This window comes from Cavia porcellus, unplaced genomic scaffold (assembly GCF_034190915.1).
Source record: "Cavia porcellus strain 051 isolate PalLab524CR breed Dunkin Hartley unplaced genomic scaffold, mCavPor4.1 scaffold_16, whole genome shotgun sequence".
Lineage (NCBI taxonomy): Eukaryota > Metazoa > Chordata > Mammalia > Rodentia > Caviidae > Cavia > Cavia porcellus.
Window position 1 is genome coordinate 20,077,665 of NW_026947499.1, and position 15,668 is coordinate 20,093,332.

Genomic DNA, 15,668 nt, shown 5'->3' on the forward strand with positions numbered 1-15,668 from the left:
CTCCTGGTTCAGCCTCCTGAGTGCTGGGATTACAGATGTGAGCCACCACACAAGGCTTTCTTGCCCGATTCTTCTGGCTTGAATTTCCAGTACTATGTTGAGTAGAAATGAAGAAGCGATCAAGAAGTCTGATATTAGATTGGCTATTAGATGTGTGATATTAGGCTTTCATACACGGCTTTATTACACTATTTTATTGTGTTAGTTTCTTCCAATATTTTATTGATTCTGGATTTTATGCTTCTCCAAATTTCTGGATCAACTGAAATGATCATGTGGGATGTTTCCTCCTTTATTCTGTTAATGAAACATTTTATATTGATTTGTTAAGCATGTTGTATTCCAGAAATAAGTATTACTTGGTCAGTATATACATATTTTGACCTTAATATGCTGTTGAATTTGGTTTTCCAGTATTTTTGGGTTGGGTTTGGTTTTTTGAAATAGGGTCTCACTATGTGATTTAGGTTAGCCTCAAACACATGGTGATCCTCCTGTCTCAGCCCCCCTAAATTCTGGGATTACGGGCATGAACCACCACATCTGGCTGATTTGCCAGTATTTTACTGGAGACGTTGCATCTCTAGTTATAAGAAGGCCAAGTGTGTGGTGCATGACTCAAATCCCAGCTATCAGGAAACTGAGGCAAGAGAATCACAGATGCCCGAAGTGTGAAGCCAACCTGAACCACAGTGAGAATCAACATCTCAAAAACCCCAACATTCATAATGCATTTGTTTGTAATTTTCTTTTTTATTTTGAAAGTAATAAAATACAACAGAATAAGACAGAATAAAGCCAGCTGAGACCATGTAGTGAAATTGATACAGAACTTCACAGCAGGTTACCAGGATAACAGTAATAGGCATCACAGTGTATTTTGCTATCCTTACAATAGTTGTTCTTTCAATCATGTATATCAAAAAAAAAATGAAATATAGAACATTTTAGAACTTCTTAAAACAGAATATTGAATAGAGCAGTACCATTAATCAGAAAAGAGCAAAACAGTAATAAAAATATTTGCCTTCAAAGAGATGGTAGAAGGTAACCCCCCTTATTTGCTATGGTCAACCTCCCAGGAGACGCTCAGATTTCTGTTCCCATTTGCTAACGGGGGACAGGAGAAGGGGGGTAGGGAAGTGGGATGTTTGACTCTAGGCCGTGCACTAGTAGGTTCACTATTGCTTAGCAGGGAGGCAGGCTGGTTGCTTGGTTTTCCAGCTTCATAAATTCCAACATGGCGCGGATCTCAGGAGACACTGGTTGTTCTCCCCCTGGAAGGGTCGCAGTCTGCCACACCGCATCCGCTTACCAGGGAGGGGAGCCTGTAATTTTCTTGTGATGTCTCTATCAGGGCAATATGTCCCTCAGAGAGTAAGTTAGGACATGTCTCCCCTCCAATTTTTTGGAAGACTGAGACTTGGTGTTAGTTTTTAAACACTTGGTAGATGGTTTCACCAATGGCATGATTTAGTCCAAAGCTTTTTGTTGTTGTTGGGAGATCTCTGATTACTGATTCACTGTCCTTACTAGTGACATTTTCAAATTTGTTCATTTCTTTTCTCTTTTTGGCTTGAAACAGTCTTGCTATGTAGTTCAGGCTGGCCTTGAACTCATAACAATACTCCTGCCCCACCCAAGTTCTGGGATCACAGGTGTGCACCATGCCCAGCTTCTGTTCATTCAGGATTTAATCTTAGTAGGTTTTGCATTTCTAGGAATGGCTACTAATCCATTTCATCTATGCTAGCCAGTTTGTTGGCATAGAACTGTCCATAGTATTTTCTATTTTTTATTTCTATATAATTTATAGTAATATCCCATTTTTCCATTTTCATTTCCTTAAAAAATTAGAGACAGGGCCTTGCTACATTGCTCAGTCTGGTCATTGTCTTTGGTACCAGGAATTGAACTCAGGACCTTACACTTGCCAGGCAGGCACTTGTGCCACTGGGCTGTATCCCCAGCCTTTCAGTCTGGTCTTGAACTCAAGGCATCCCCTGCCTCAGTCTTCCAAGTGCTGGGATTGTTCGTTGATAGACTTTTATTAGTACACGTTTGCAGTGTGATGATCACACTCCTTGCAGGGTGTTGGTGCATGAACATAACACATCTCAATTTTTCAGCCCCTTTTTTCCCCCATCCCTTCAGCTCTGGATCCCTTTTCTATTTAAGAAATAGCTCCCTACTTCTTATCTTTGATTTTGCTTTTACATTTTGGATTTCTCAGGAGCAAGCAGGTGACATTTAACCTTGTGTGTCTGCTTTATTTCCCTTAACATAATGGTCTCCAGGTTTATCCATTTTCCCACAAATAACTCAAACTTTTCCTTTACAGCAGAGTAGTGCTCCAGGGAGCATACTTTTTTATCCATCTGTTGATGGACACTTAGGAGCTTCCAAGATTTAGCTGTTATGAACTGTGCTGCTCTAACCATGAGTGTGCATATATCACTGTCACACAATGTCTTTAATTCATCCAGGAAGATACCTAGAAAGAGAATAGTGGGGTTAAGTGGAATCTCTAGATTTTGAGGAATTCCCAGATTCCCACCAACAATGGAGAAGGGGCCCTCCTCCTCCACAGCCCCACAGCATTTATTATTTGGTTTGAGACAGGGTCTTACTCCATAGTTCAGCCATGCCTTGAACTTGTGGTAATCCTCCTGCCTCAGCCTCCCAAGGGCTAGGATTACAAGTGTGTGCCCAGCATTCTGATTTGACAGTCATCTTTTTTCTAAGGTAAGATGAAATCTGTGTTTTAATTTGTGAACATCTCTCCATGTATTTATTGACCAATTCTACTTCTGTGATTGCTATTCATTACACTTGCCTATTTTTTGACAGTGTCTTTGATTTTTGAGTTCTTTATATCTAGATATTAGACTTAGGTCTCAGAAATAGCTGTTGATTTTCCCATTCTGTGCATTCTCTTTTGCTGTGCAGGAGCTTTTTGATATGACCCCGGCTATTGATTCTTGGTACTATTTCTTAATCAACTGGGGTTTTGTTTAGAAAGTCTTTGCTTACACCTATGACTTCAAGAGTTTTACTTACCTTATCTTCCAGCAGAGCAAGTGTTTAACATTAGATCTTTGATCCATTTTGATTTTAGTTCAGTACTCTGCACACGGAGAGCTAGTTTTCCTGAGGGCTGGGATGACAGGCATGTGCCACCCATGCCTGTTCCTGGTTATAATAATTTTTATTAGTCAATCTAGCTATACATTGTCAATTTTGTTGATCTTTTTGAACAAATTTTGCTTTCATTTATCTCCACTGTTTTTGTTTTTGTTTTTTTTTTTTTTAACCTCTATTCTACTCATTTCATCCCTTCTGCTGGTTTTGGGTTTCATTTGTATATACATTAAAGAATTCAGAGCATGTGCATAAAGTTTGGTTGTTGGTTTGAGATCTTTTAGCAATAAGTTTTTAACACTTTTTCCTTTTTTGAATTTTGTATGTTTTGACAGTTTTCAGTTTCCATGTGTCTCAAGATATTTTCTAACTTCTCTTGTGATTTCCTTTCTGAGTGTTGTCGAGTGCACCGCTGGGTGGGGGACGCAGCCCAGTGGTACAGCGCTTAACTTGTGCAGTGCCCTGGGTTTGATCTCTGGCACCGCAGAAGAGAAAAGTCGTGTGATAATTTCCACCTATTTGTCAACTTTCCAGTTTTTCTTTCGCTATTGATTTCTATTTAAGTCCACTGCGACTGGAAAATACACATACGATTTTAATATTTTTAACTTACTGAGGCTGTTTTGTGGTTTAACACAGTCTGTGCTTGAGAATGTTTTTTTTCTTTTGCACACACTGTAGTTTGGCCCCCCAGCTCCACCCCAGGTGCCAGCAATGAAGCTCTTGGGCTTGGTGGCAGTGTGTTCTCAGCATGCACAAGGCCCTGGTCAATCCCTAGCGTTAAAAATAAAGCTGTGGCCTGGCAGGAAGGCTGCCTGCCAGATCTGGGGGAACTCTGAAGAATGCTGAGCCCAGATGAGACAACTGAAGATTGAGCAGAGGCTGGTGGGTCTACAAGCCATGGATACCGACCCAAAGCAAGGTCTCAGCTGAGAGCCTTCTCCGTCACATCAGCAACACTTGCATAAAATGTTTGTCCTGTGTTTATTCGACAAATTTTTGTTTTTTTGAGACAAGGTCTTACCAAGTAGTCCAGGCTGATCTTGAATTTATGGCAATCCTTATACCTCAACCTCTTGAGTACTGGGATTACAGACCTGGGCCATCATGGCTGCTGGCATCATTAAAAGTTCTGAGTACTGTGTGTTCCAGGCACAAGGCCAGTCCTGGAAGGAACCTATCTGGGCAGGGCCTGCCTGCTCTAGGATGAGCCTGTTGTTTCCAGAGGTATGGATAATCAGTCTGATGTGTCACTTATAAATGCACGACGTGTCATTGAAACCTCTGCATTTGGCTGATTACATACTCCTTCTAGAAATGAGAGGCACAGAGATTTTTGGATCAAGAAAGATCAGAGCTAAAAAAACCTCACCAGGTCTGTAGGGCTGTCTTGTCTAAAAGAAATAAGGTACAAAGTGGACCACTGTACCTGTAGCTCAGAGAGGTTAAGGAGATCAGCATAGTTATGGTCAATCACTCCATCAGGCTTTATCATCCAAGGACTGTCCAGCCCTGACATGGACTTGCCCATGGCCAGTGAAGGCACGTGACTTTGTTCTCTGGTCAGGAGTAATAAGAGTGTGCAGAACTCCACTCCCTCACACTGCTCAGCTGCTGTGAGGCTCACAGCCTGGATTCTTGCCCTGTGAGCCCACACAGGCACTGCATTGACAATCGCCAGGGAGCTCGCTAGTGCACCAAGCCCGTCTCTCTGTGACATAAAGCAGGGCAGGCACGTGGTTGCTTCTACACATGTGGAAACCAAGGCGTAGAGAGGTGACTAACCTGGTATGTAAGTTGAGGAACAGAACCACCAGAGGTAGGCAGAAAGAAATCAAAAGATTTAAATGCAGGAATGGCTTCATGTGATGTGAGGGGCTAAGTCTGTGATCCACAGGGCAGGCCGTGGGGAAGGGCAGGACAGAACTCTTGCACACTGGCTGGTGGCCTACGCTACCTATAAATTTCCATGGCTGCTTCATGCCACAGACCGCCACTTTCCTCTTTACCATTCAAAATAGAGTCACTAGTGCCTTAAATCCAACTAAATGAGAGAATTCCAGAAAACCCAGAACCAACACTGAAAACTTATCCTTAACACTTCCCAGCTGGGTGTGGGGGCACACATCTGTAATCCCAGCACTCAGGGAGGCTGAGGCAAGAGGACTGCTGTGAGTTCAAGGCCAGCCTGGGCTACATAGTAAGCCCTGTCTGAAAAACAATTTTTTTTCCTCCTCTGGAACCACTTCTGGCACCAAAATCTGTATTTAGTCAGACCCAACGAGAAAGACAGAACCAACAGAATACATATTAAGAGATTTGTTGTAAGCAACTGAAGCCAGCGATTGTGGGGGCTGGTTAGACAAATCCAACCCGATAGCAGGCTACTGGAGGAATAGGATGAGGATGGAACTCTCAGGGGCTAAAGTTGTTGTGTCTCACATGGAACCCTGCCTGCTTTTAGATAGAGTCAGGTCCACCCAGGTTATATGAGATAATCTCACTTAGTCAACTCATTATGGACTTATCACATCAGTCAAATACTGTCACACAGGCTAAGTGTGGTAGTGAACACCTGTAAGCCCAGTTACTTGAAGAGGTTGAGACAGGGAGATTATAAACTGGAGGCCAGGTTAGGCAACTAAGTGAGACCTTGTCTCAACATTTTAAAAGGGCTGGGGGTGTATCTCAGGGGTGGCACACTTGCTCAGCATGCACAAGACCTGGGGTTCAGTTTTAGCACAACAGAAACAACTTCACACAAACATGGGCATGTTTCTGTGTACTGATAGTCCCAGCTACTAAGGAGGCCGAGACAGGAGAATTTCTTGAATCTAGGAGGCTGAGGCCAGCCTAGGCCATAGCCAGGGAACTGCAGTCATGCCAGCTGACACACCTACCGCCATGCTCTGTCACTGCATCTACCCTCTCCCTTCTCCCACCATCACACGGATACTCACGCTGACCCTCAGGTTGCTGATGGCACCTCAGGCTTGGGGCGTTCCTTCTGTCTGAATTCACTCCAACCCGCTTTTTTTGGAGGTGGAATTTTGCCATGTAGTTCAGATTGCCCTTGAATTCACTATATAGCCGAGGCTGGCCTCAAACTCACAGCAATTCTCTTGCCTCAGTCTCCCAGGATGACAGACATGTGCCATCACACCCAGCCCATCTGTCTAACTTCAAACTCACCGGCACCAGCAGGATCTGGGTATTTTTCAAAGAGCAAGGTAGAAGTCATGTAACATCAAATGAAACATGCAAAGCATATCATCAGTGGTACTTTATACATTTGCAATGTTGTGCAACCATCACCACCTCTATCTAATCTCAAAACATTACCATTGCTCTAGGAAGAAGCCTTATACCCATTTGCCCCATCCCAGTTCCCCTTGCCTGGGCATTGAAAAACCCACTGGGCAGCGTCCTTATCAGGGAGATCTTGAACACATGCAGCTTGCCCCCTGTGCTCCTTCATAAGAGGAAGAGGCACCCGCCCCTAACCCCAGGCAAGAAGGGGTGAAGCCAGCTACTCTTTCACAATGTGGGGACTGTAGTTGGGTTTGACAGCTTCAGCAAGCTCCCGTGCATACATCTCATATCTCCCAGTCATCTGAAAACAAAACACAGATACCTGTTGGAAATTCCTGTTTTAGAATCACTTGTCACTTTCACCACCACCTCTTGCCACTGGGGGGCAGCCCTGGGACAGGAATGCACTGGCTAGGTTGATTGACAGCTCAGTTCAGACTAGGAGAAGCAACCCCAGGGTGACCTCTGGGCACTGATTTCAGCGAAGTTCATAATAGCTCACATAACCTAGCCCAACTTGCTGTGACTTCTGACACATGTTCATCCCAGAGATGTGATCTTCCCTTTTGCCAGAGAATAGATCCTTGATTACATCTCCCACTCTCAGAGATCCCTGAGGCAGGAGGGATGTCCTGCGGTCCTGCAGAACCCTAGAAGAGCAGTCTAAGGGCCAGAGAGGGCGGCGACCTGCTCCAGATCCCGGGCTAGGAGAGGAAAAGGCTGGGAATTTGAACCTGGGTTTCCTGGCTGAGTCTGAGCTCTGTCTGTCCACATGACATGTCATAGATCCAGACAGAGCCTGGAGCCTGGGGCTGGAAAGCCCATCAGGTTGCTTATGCCTTTCTTCCTTCCAAAAGCCCCATCAGGATCTCACGCCCATCCCCACAGCTGGGAAGGCTTCTGCTCCAAGACAGCGTCATTCTGCTTATTGTTCCCAGTGATACGTGTTCAAAGTGCTGGCCAGTGTTCTTGGCTACAACTTCTGATTTAGGCGGAATCAATCTTGCATTGATATGAGCTGCTCCAGAGGAGTGACATGCTGAAGACATTCTCACGGACAATGCCTTGCTTTCTGACAAGGATCTGAGACTGGGAGATGTGATCAAGGATCTGTGCTCTAGCAAGAGAGGAGGCGAAGCCTAGAGTCCATCCCTGGCTCTTCATGTTAGGTAAAATCGTTTGATTATAAAAATGTGACATTTATGGGGCTCAGTTGGTGGAAACACTGATAGACGTGAATACAAGAAATCCCACAGGCATGAACCCTTCCAGGTAGCCCTGGCCTTGGCTACCACTGTCCCATTCCAGGAAGGCACTGTCCCATACCTACACAGCTCTCAGGCTCCTGATGTCACAGGGCCTTTGGCCTCAAAGATAGCATGGAGCCTTCAAATGAAGCCTCTTATTTTACAACTGGGAGCAGAAAGCTCTTGCTTAGGGTAACCCAGCAAGGCGGAGACAGAGCCAGCCTAGATCCCATTTCTCCGAGTGACCCATTTTCCTCTATTGTCAAGGCCTAGACTGTGGAGCCTGGCCTCAGGCAGAACCAGACACTCACATTTATCTTGCCATAAGTGCAAATGCCTGGAAAGGAAAAAGAATTAGAGAAGCCAATCCACTCTATTCTCTGGACAAATGAAATTGAGATTAATTTGTTTGAAGGCGCCTAGACTCTAAATCAGATGAGGGGAGAATTTATTGAAGCCTGCTGCTTGTACACTGTCTAACCCAACGGTTCCTCCTGCACTCGGCAGGGAGGCAGGGACTGGCTGGCTGCTCACCATGGAACTCTTGGGTGGAAAACGGACACCTCCCATAATACTGTCTCTGAAACTCCACAACTTTGGTTACCAGTCCTACAGGAATCAGGGTTACAGAAGGGGACTCAGGCCTTACCTTGAAGCTCCAGAGATCGTTCATCTGCCGGCAGAGGTTGAGGTCGAGTTCAGTGACCAGCAGCCCATCCCGGTTACGGGGCAGCCCAGGAGTCCGGCTGCCATCAGGGGCTGCTACATAGCTGGAGCCATAAAAATAGCCAAAGTCTTTGTGGGCTGTAAGGAGCAAAGGAAAACAGATGTGAGCTGTAATATATACAGTGTGGGCTGTGCAGAAGGGCAGGCACATAGACATACACAGGACAAGACATCCACGGCATCCTCCCTCCCCAGCACCTGCCAAATGCTGAGGCTGAACTGGTCTGTCTTCTTCCTGAGGCCAGAAGGCCCAGCAAGTGGTTGCAAAGGCCACCCGTGCAACACTCCTCTCCGCTGAGAAAATTTCCAAATGTCACCACAGTAGAGGTGTTGGCACTTCGTTCTCAATATCAACCACTCATACCCCAAGGGACTCACTGGGCTCTGGGGGCTTCCTGTGTGACTTACTTCCTGTGTGGCCCCAATGTGTAAACTGAAACCACTTACCTCCCACCTCCACACCTCAGTCCCCTCACCAGTCACAGGGTGCTGAGAACCACCCTATAGGCTCGTGAGAAATAGGTGGGTGCAGGGCTGGGCCTCTCCAGTGCAGAACCAGACACTGATTTCCCTGCCAGTCCTGTACCCCCATGGCAAAGAAGTTAACCGGGATTGGAGAATCCATAAACCTGGGGTACAATCTGTGGCCTCCTGGTGGGGACCTGGGATCCCCTTTAGGAAATGTTTTCTTGGGAAACGGATCTGCTCAGTATCCTCCATCTTCCTGGGAGCCAATTCAAACACCTTCCTTCTCACATCTCAGCCAGAGAGGTGGGACCTGGGGGTGTAGGATTCCCAGCAGAGGTGTGGCCACCCCATCCCCAGATCAAAATAGCTGTGAATGCCAGAAACCCACCTGGTGGTGTGGGGTGGGGGTGAGGGGGAACAAGGGCCAGGAAAAAGAGGTAGGGAGGTTTGCAGGCTCCCCTTTTGGGGAGTTCACAAAGGGCTCCTTCAAATCCTCTCTGGTCCATTTTACCAGCCCTCGGGTTGGGATTGATTGCAATCCAATTCCCATTATATTCCCATTTGGGGAAAGTAGTTACAGCCCCAGAACTTTGTTCCCAGCGTCAAATTTCAACACTACAAACAATAAAGCAGAGGGGTGCTAGGGCCTCCTGCTGGGTCCCAGACACAGGCTGTGGGGCAGACGCTGCCCAGAGGAAGCGGGTGGAGAAGAGGAAGCTGAGGCCCACGGCCACCAGCGTTCGTGGAACATACCTTTCCTGCCGTCTCCAGAGGTAAACTCATTGGGAAAATGTTCCTGTAAAGTAACAACAAGGTAAGAGGAACCTATAGGTGGCACCACTGAGACATTTACTGCAGATCACTTAGAGCAAGGACAGCGAGCGGAAAGGTCCGTGTGAGTGGAAATCTCAGCACTCATTGGGGAAGCAGTGACACCCCAGCCGGGGCTCGGGGAAAGCCAGAAGTGGGCCGGAAGCCCACATACTTTTGTAAAAAATATTTTCCCCAAAGCTTGATGAGAAGTACACAGCAAACTGTGATGTGGGTCACAGAGGCTAATAAAACACTGGGTTTTGCCAGGACACAGTAGTACATGTCTGTAATCCTAGCCCCGAGGGAGGCTGAAGCAGATGGATGAACAATTTAAGACCCACCCAGGCAACTCAGGGCTGGGGAGGTGGCTCAGTGGCAGAGAACCTCTGGGTTCAAGTCCCAGTACGGAAAACAAAAATGAACAAATGAATGTGGCCAACAACAAAAGCAAACAAGACAACCACTGGGTTTATGTTGGAAGAAATCGGAATGCAAACATTGCTTCTCTCATACTGATCATATGTTCTGATCTAAGTTTGATATCTGATTAGGAAAAATAATGGAGTTAATTATGCAAATAAATGCATTGTGTTTGATAGTCAAAACTACTTAGTGAATGGGCTCCATTGATCATGGAAATTAAGAAACTGGATCGCAGGACACCATGCCTGTGGTCCCAGCTTAAAGCGAAGCTGACGCAGAAGAATTGCAAGTTCAAGCTCAGCCTGGGCGACTAGGGAAGATCCTGTCTCATAAGCAAACTAAAAAGGGCCAAGGATGAAGCCTAGTGGCAGAGTGCTTGCCCAGCCTGTGCAAAGCTCTAGGTTTGGTCCTCAGTACCACATTAAATAAGTAAATAGGGCAGGGAGGAAAGAAGGAAAGACCAACTAGATACCGGGAAGTGAGAGTGAAAAATTACTAAATCAAAGATTCGTTCAGGATGATTTCAGTAAAGACAGAACAAAAGTAACAGACCAAGTCAATTTTTCCACTTCTGAGGCCCTAGATTCGGTAGCATGCATGTACAAGGAACAGAGAGAAGGGACATGATCATGTGGCCCTGTGATATGACCCCACCAAGGGCACCCGGCAGTGATGGTTCTCCACCAGACCTCAGGGACTTACCTCGCCCACGCGGTTAATGGCACACGTGAAGCAGTGATTGGCGATTGCAGCGTTTCTGGCCTCAATTGGCCAGAAGGACTCACTGTAAGGGAGGAACAGGAGGAGTCAGGCTGCCGGCTCTCCAGCCAGACTCAGTGGACGCTCAGGCCGAGCTGCAGCTGGGTGGCTGGGCTTCCCTGGCCCGTAGTGGGGACAGCCAGGGAGACTCGCTGTCCCCACGGGTCACAGCAGACCTGCTTGTCTACAGCCTACACAGCCTTCTGGGGAGGGCCTGCTGCAGGCCGAAGCTACCTGTCTATCACAACAGACTGCTCCGGACCGGATCCTCACCCTGAGCTCGTTTCCTTCTCCCAAACTCTCTGAAAAGGGGAGTAATGAAGACTAAACCATCAGGGTGTGAAGGTCCACACAGTAGGAATTCCACAGCTCTGTTTTCTACCTTTTTCTAACCCTCCTCATGGGAATCCACCTTGTGGCTGGCCTGGGCAGACCTGGTAAAAAATCAGAGAGGAGCTGGGGGCCTGATGAGCTTGGGTCTGACCTTCTGTGAGGGTGGAACATGCACTTTCTCAGCCCTGTCCCAACTGTCCTACCCTGCTGTGCTAACTTGGAAAAAAAAAAGTTTCAAAGGGGAGAATTCAGGCAGAATAAACTAGAAAGGAATTTAGGTAATGGTATGTGTGGGGGGTCACATTCTGAAGCAGAATTACTGCCTCTGAACCAATTCTTGTTTCTCAGGACCTTTCCATTTTCAGTCTCTGAACCTCACACCCCTTAAGTAGAGGCTCCCTTGTTCTGTTACTGGCCACCCCCATAGGCACTGCTGAGTTGTGAGCCTTCCTTGGTTCAGCACCCACCGAAGGAGAGTACCACGGAGACCTCACCTCCACAAGAGACCCCATCTTTTCCAGCCCACATGGAACTCAGTGGGCCTTCTGGTCACTGATTAGCTTTCACCCTGGGAATGACATCATTAAGATTCTAGATTTGCTGAACCAATGCCCACTTAGAAACTCTGAGCAACTGGGAGTGAATGCCCTGGAATCTTCCTTCCTGTCAGCGTGCACCTGGTTTAACCATGGAGTGGGTGGAGGGGGTGTGTGCTTGTCACAAGTCTAATTCTCAGGAAGATTCACCAGTCTGGAAAAGGATAAAAGGAAAAAAAAAAAATCAAGGGCTTGATTGAGGGGACTCGTTTTGCTTTTCTTTCCCCCCTCAACTGCTAAGCCAAGCTGACAAAACTTTTAAGAAAGGATTTTAACAGAAATACACTGTAGATGACATTTTCAGGAATTAAATAGATACTTGCAGAGCAGTTGCCATAAAACATCTTTCTTGCAATTCTCCAGGGAGGTGTTCCGCGTAGGACTCAAACCCACAGCTGGCAATAAAATGCATGTTCTCAAAACCACAAAGGGAAAGAAAGCTGGAGGTTTGAGAGAGTCCAGTGTGTGCAGGTTTTGGTGGAGGAACAGGGGTAACATGTTCCCAGTGTAATATACACAAACCCTAAAAATAATCACAGTGAAGGCAAAACGCACCAAGTACGTGGGATGGTGACCTTCTGACGAATGAACAAAGCAGAAATATTTGGCTACTCAGGCTGTGGTAGGCACAGCCTGGGACTGTCAGGGTTACTCAATGAATCAAAGGGCCCTTCAGTCTGTTGTGGGCCTTGAACTGTGGGACATAAATGAGTGAAGATACCTTGCTAATTCACAGTGCAGGCATAATGTGCCTGACTGCAGGGCAAAAGATAGCAGAGGAGGAGCTGGATCTTTCTGGAAGCTCCGATCTCTTGTGGTTATTTTTCCCCCCTCCTGGCACTGTGCTAAAAAACTACCAACTCTGCAAGCAATCATTTTTTAAAAATCACCCAAATCTCACCCCTACCAAGAAACCATCTATTCCCATTTTTCTGTACTCCACAACCATCCTTGCCCATAGTCCAAAAACTTTTAGATTTTGACTACAGCCTAGAAACACCTTTTTATGGCTCATGGGCTTCTGACAGGATGCTTTATTATTTTCATTATGTCTTTTTAACGGCAATAACCCACGGAAGCGTTGGGCTGAAATCTACTTAACCCTGACGCTTTCCTTATCACCATAAATATCTGCATGTGCACAGCCCTGTCCTCCTCTCACATCCCCCTTCCTCAGGCTACAGTTCTGGGAGAGTCATTATCTGACTACAGGACAGGAACAAGTTAGGAGTCCATGAAACGCTCCGCTTTCCCAAACGCCTGCAACGGCTTCTGTCGCCAGCCTCGTACACTCTGGAAAGCCGAGGGCTGGACAATTCTTGGCTGAGGAAGGGGACTCAGTCATTGTTAATGAGCCTGATAAACTGCCAGGACACAAGCGCTTCTGTCCATATTATATTGGGGTGCTTCTGCTTGCTTAATTGGGGTTAATAAAAGCCTGAGATAGCAGGTTCTGGGAGGGCCTCTGCAGTTTGGGTCTGTGGCCAGAAGCCAGTTCAGCCCCAGCTGCCCCTGGGGGTTGGACTTTCGGTTTCTTTAATAATCCCTGTGGCGGAAAGCAGAACTATTAGAATGTCTCATATTATAAATGGCCTGGGAGGATATTTGAGGGGACCAAGGTTTTGCATAGGTCCAGTGGCTAGCTGACCAGTAATTACCTTGCCTCAAGAACACCAATGGAACCTCACATGGTGGTGCACACCTATAATCCCAGCACTCAGGAGGTTGAAGAAGGAGGTTCACTGTGAGTTTGAGGCCAGCTTGGGCTATATAGTAAGTTCAAGGCCAGCCTGCACTACATAGCAAGACCTTGTCTCAAAAAGACAAACAAAACAAACACACCAATGGACACTCACTGGTGCTTAAGCCACTATGAAAACCTGATATATTTTCTGAGGGAAAACCCCAAGAAAGATCTAAGGCTTACTATTGTACTTTGACCCAACAGCACAGACAAGGCTGTGATACTGAGGTAAGAGACTGGGGGCTCCACTGTGACCTGACTAGGAACCTGCTATGCAAACTCTGAAGCTCGGGTGATGTCACGAGAGAGAGAGACAGAGGGACACATGTATAAAAGAAAAGGTGCAGTAAACATCACATTCTGACATCTAGAAACCAGACTGAGATTTTGTTGAGAGTTAGAGACAAGTGTGGGCCAGCAGAACTGAAAGCTGCCCACCAGAACTCCCTCCACAGGCCTCCAACATTGGGCCCAGCCTTGCCGGGACCTGAGCAATCGGACTGTATAGAGGAGAAGCCATCAGCTCTTGCTGCAGGCTTCCTGCTTTGGAAGAAGAGAGTTGGAAAGAGAAAACGTTTCCACAAATTCCTAGAGTTCTGTTACTTGTCATGATGCAAACCTGGAAGCCACCCAAATGCTCAGCTGTAGGGGAAGAGGGAATCAGCAGGACAGTCATGCAAGGTGCTCTAAGCTTACTTGCTGCCCTTACTAGATGAGGAGCACTGGGGGTCCTGCCTAGGAGCTTAGGAACCAAGAGCACTCAGGTCCACCTTGCCCAGCCATGCCTTAACCAGAGCACTTATCTGAGACTTAACACCCAACACTTACTGTTAGGCGTTACTAAGGATTAGCTAAAAATAAGTTTCTGGGGTTGATATTTTAAGCACCCTCTGGGCCCCTTTCACCTCCTCTTTGCCTCACCTGGATGTGTGTTCCCTTGCTGGATACTACAGTCTCCATGTGCAGGAGTCCATAGCCCTTTGTCCAGGAGCTAACACTAGCCAGGTACTTACTGTGCTCCAGGACTGAAAAGGAGGACTTTCTGAATCTCAGTGATCATGCAGGTGGTGGTAGCAATATTTTCACTTCAAAGTTCAGAATCATAGCAAAGGTTGGTGCCTCACAGTAGAGTGAGAAGCTCTTTGGGAATCAGGAGTTGTGTCAGCTTAAGAATTCTTTTCACTAAAAAACTGGTTAAATGTGAAACGTACAACCAGGGTTCCGATCTGTTAAGATGTTCTGATAGCCATGTCTTAATTGTCGAAGTTTATAAACCCCACCTCTGAGCCCTGTGCATCACGGCCTTGGGCCTGAACTGGTGGCCAGGCCCCAGAGAAACCCCAGATCCTGCCCACACAGTCACCTGAGGTTGCCAGTGGTGGCCGAGGGGTTGAAGATGATCTCTGCCCCATTGATGCTGTACATAAGCCAGTTGAGGGGGTGGTGCCGTCCATAACAAATGTTCACTGCGATCTTGCCAAACTGCGTCTGGAACACGGGGTGGCCCAGGTTCCCCTCCATGTAGTAAGTTGACTAAAAAACAGCAACAGCAACAACAACAGAAAAACTGTTACACTGATGCCTCAGCACGATAAGAATTGCTCTTTCTTTAGACTCAGCAGAAAACATGAACTATTACCAATACTCCAAAAGTAATTTCAGAATGGTAAACAATACACACAGAGAAATCCAGATACAAAAATAAATCTACTCCAAGGGGAAGCTACTGCGGTTTTAAGCATTTATCTGTAACCTCCTTTGCTTTGTGTCAAAAATTCCCAAAGTAACTTTCCATGATATTTCAAGAATAGACTGTGGGAGGGGGCGTCCATCAAGGCAGAAGTAAAGGCTGAGGTCTTGCTGACCTCACCATGAGCTGAAGTCCTCGGCAAGCTCATGTTCTTTACAGGACATTAGTGTTGAAGGGACTCTGATTCATGCAGACCAAGCCTCTAGAAAACACTGTCACCTGAGTGGGGCTGGGACACAGCCACAGAGCAGCTGGGTGGTAACTCCACTCCCCCATCCCTGTCTCTCTGCCTGTCCAGCCCTGGATCTTTCATCACCCAGAGAGGGTGGAGGGAAGGGGGATCCCAAACAGGTCTA

The 15,668-nt window shown here is 46.6% G+C and overlaps 1 protein-coding gene across 4 annotated transcripts in view; it reads right to left on the bottom strand.

Moving 5' to 3' along the window:
• Window positions 1–733: 733 nt before the first annotated feature.
• Window positions 734–15,668, bottom strand: part of Upb1 (beta-ureidopropionase 1) — a 35,095-nt gene continuing 20,160 nt past the window's right edge. For 2 of the 4 annotated variants that reach the window (XM_003478017.3, XM_013142103.2), the window contains exons 6-10: window positions 14,926–15,095; window positions 10,833–10,914; window positions 9,648–9,690; window positions 8,350–8,504; window positions 734–6,754 (exon numbers count right to left, since the gene is read on the bottom strand). In XM_003478017.3, the coding sequence (XP_003478065.1) occupies window positions 6,671–6,754; window positions 8,350–8,504; window positions 9,648–9,690; window positions 10,833–10,914; window positions 14,926–15,095 (534 nt within the window). In that variant the 3' untranslated portion in view covers window positions 734–6,670. The remainder of the gene's footprint in view (window positions 6,755–8,349; window positions 8,505–9,647; window positions 9,691–10,832; window positions 10,915–14,925; window positions 15,096–15,668) is intronic. The other 2 variants (XR_010039700.1, XR_010039699.1) reach the window with 2 other exon arrangements.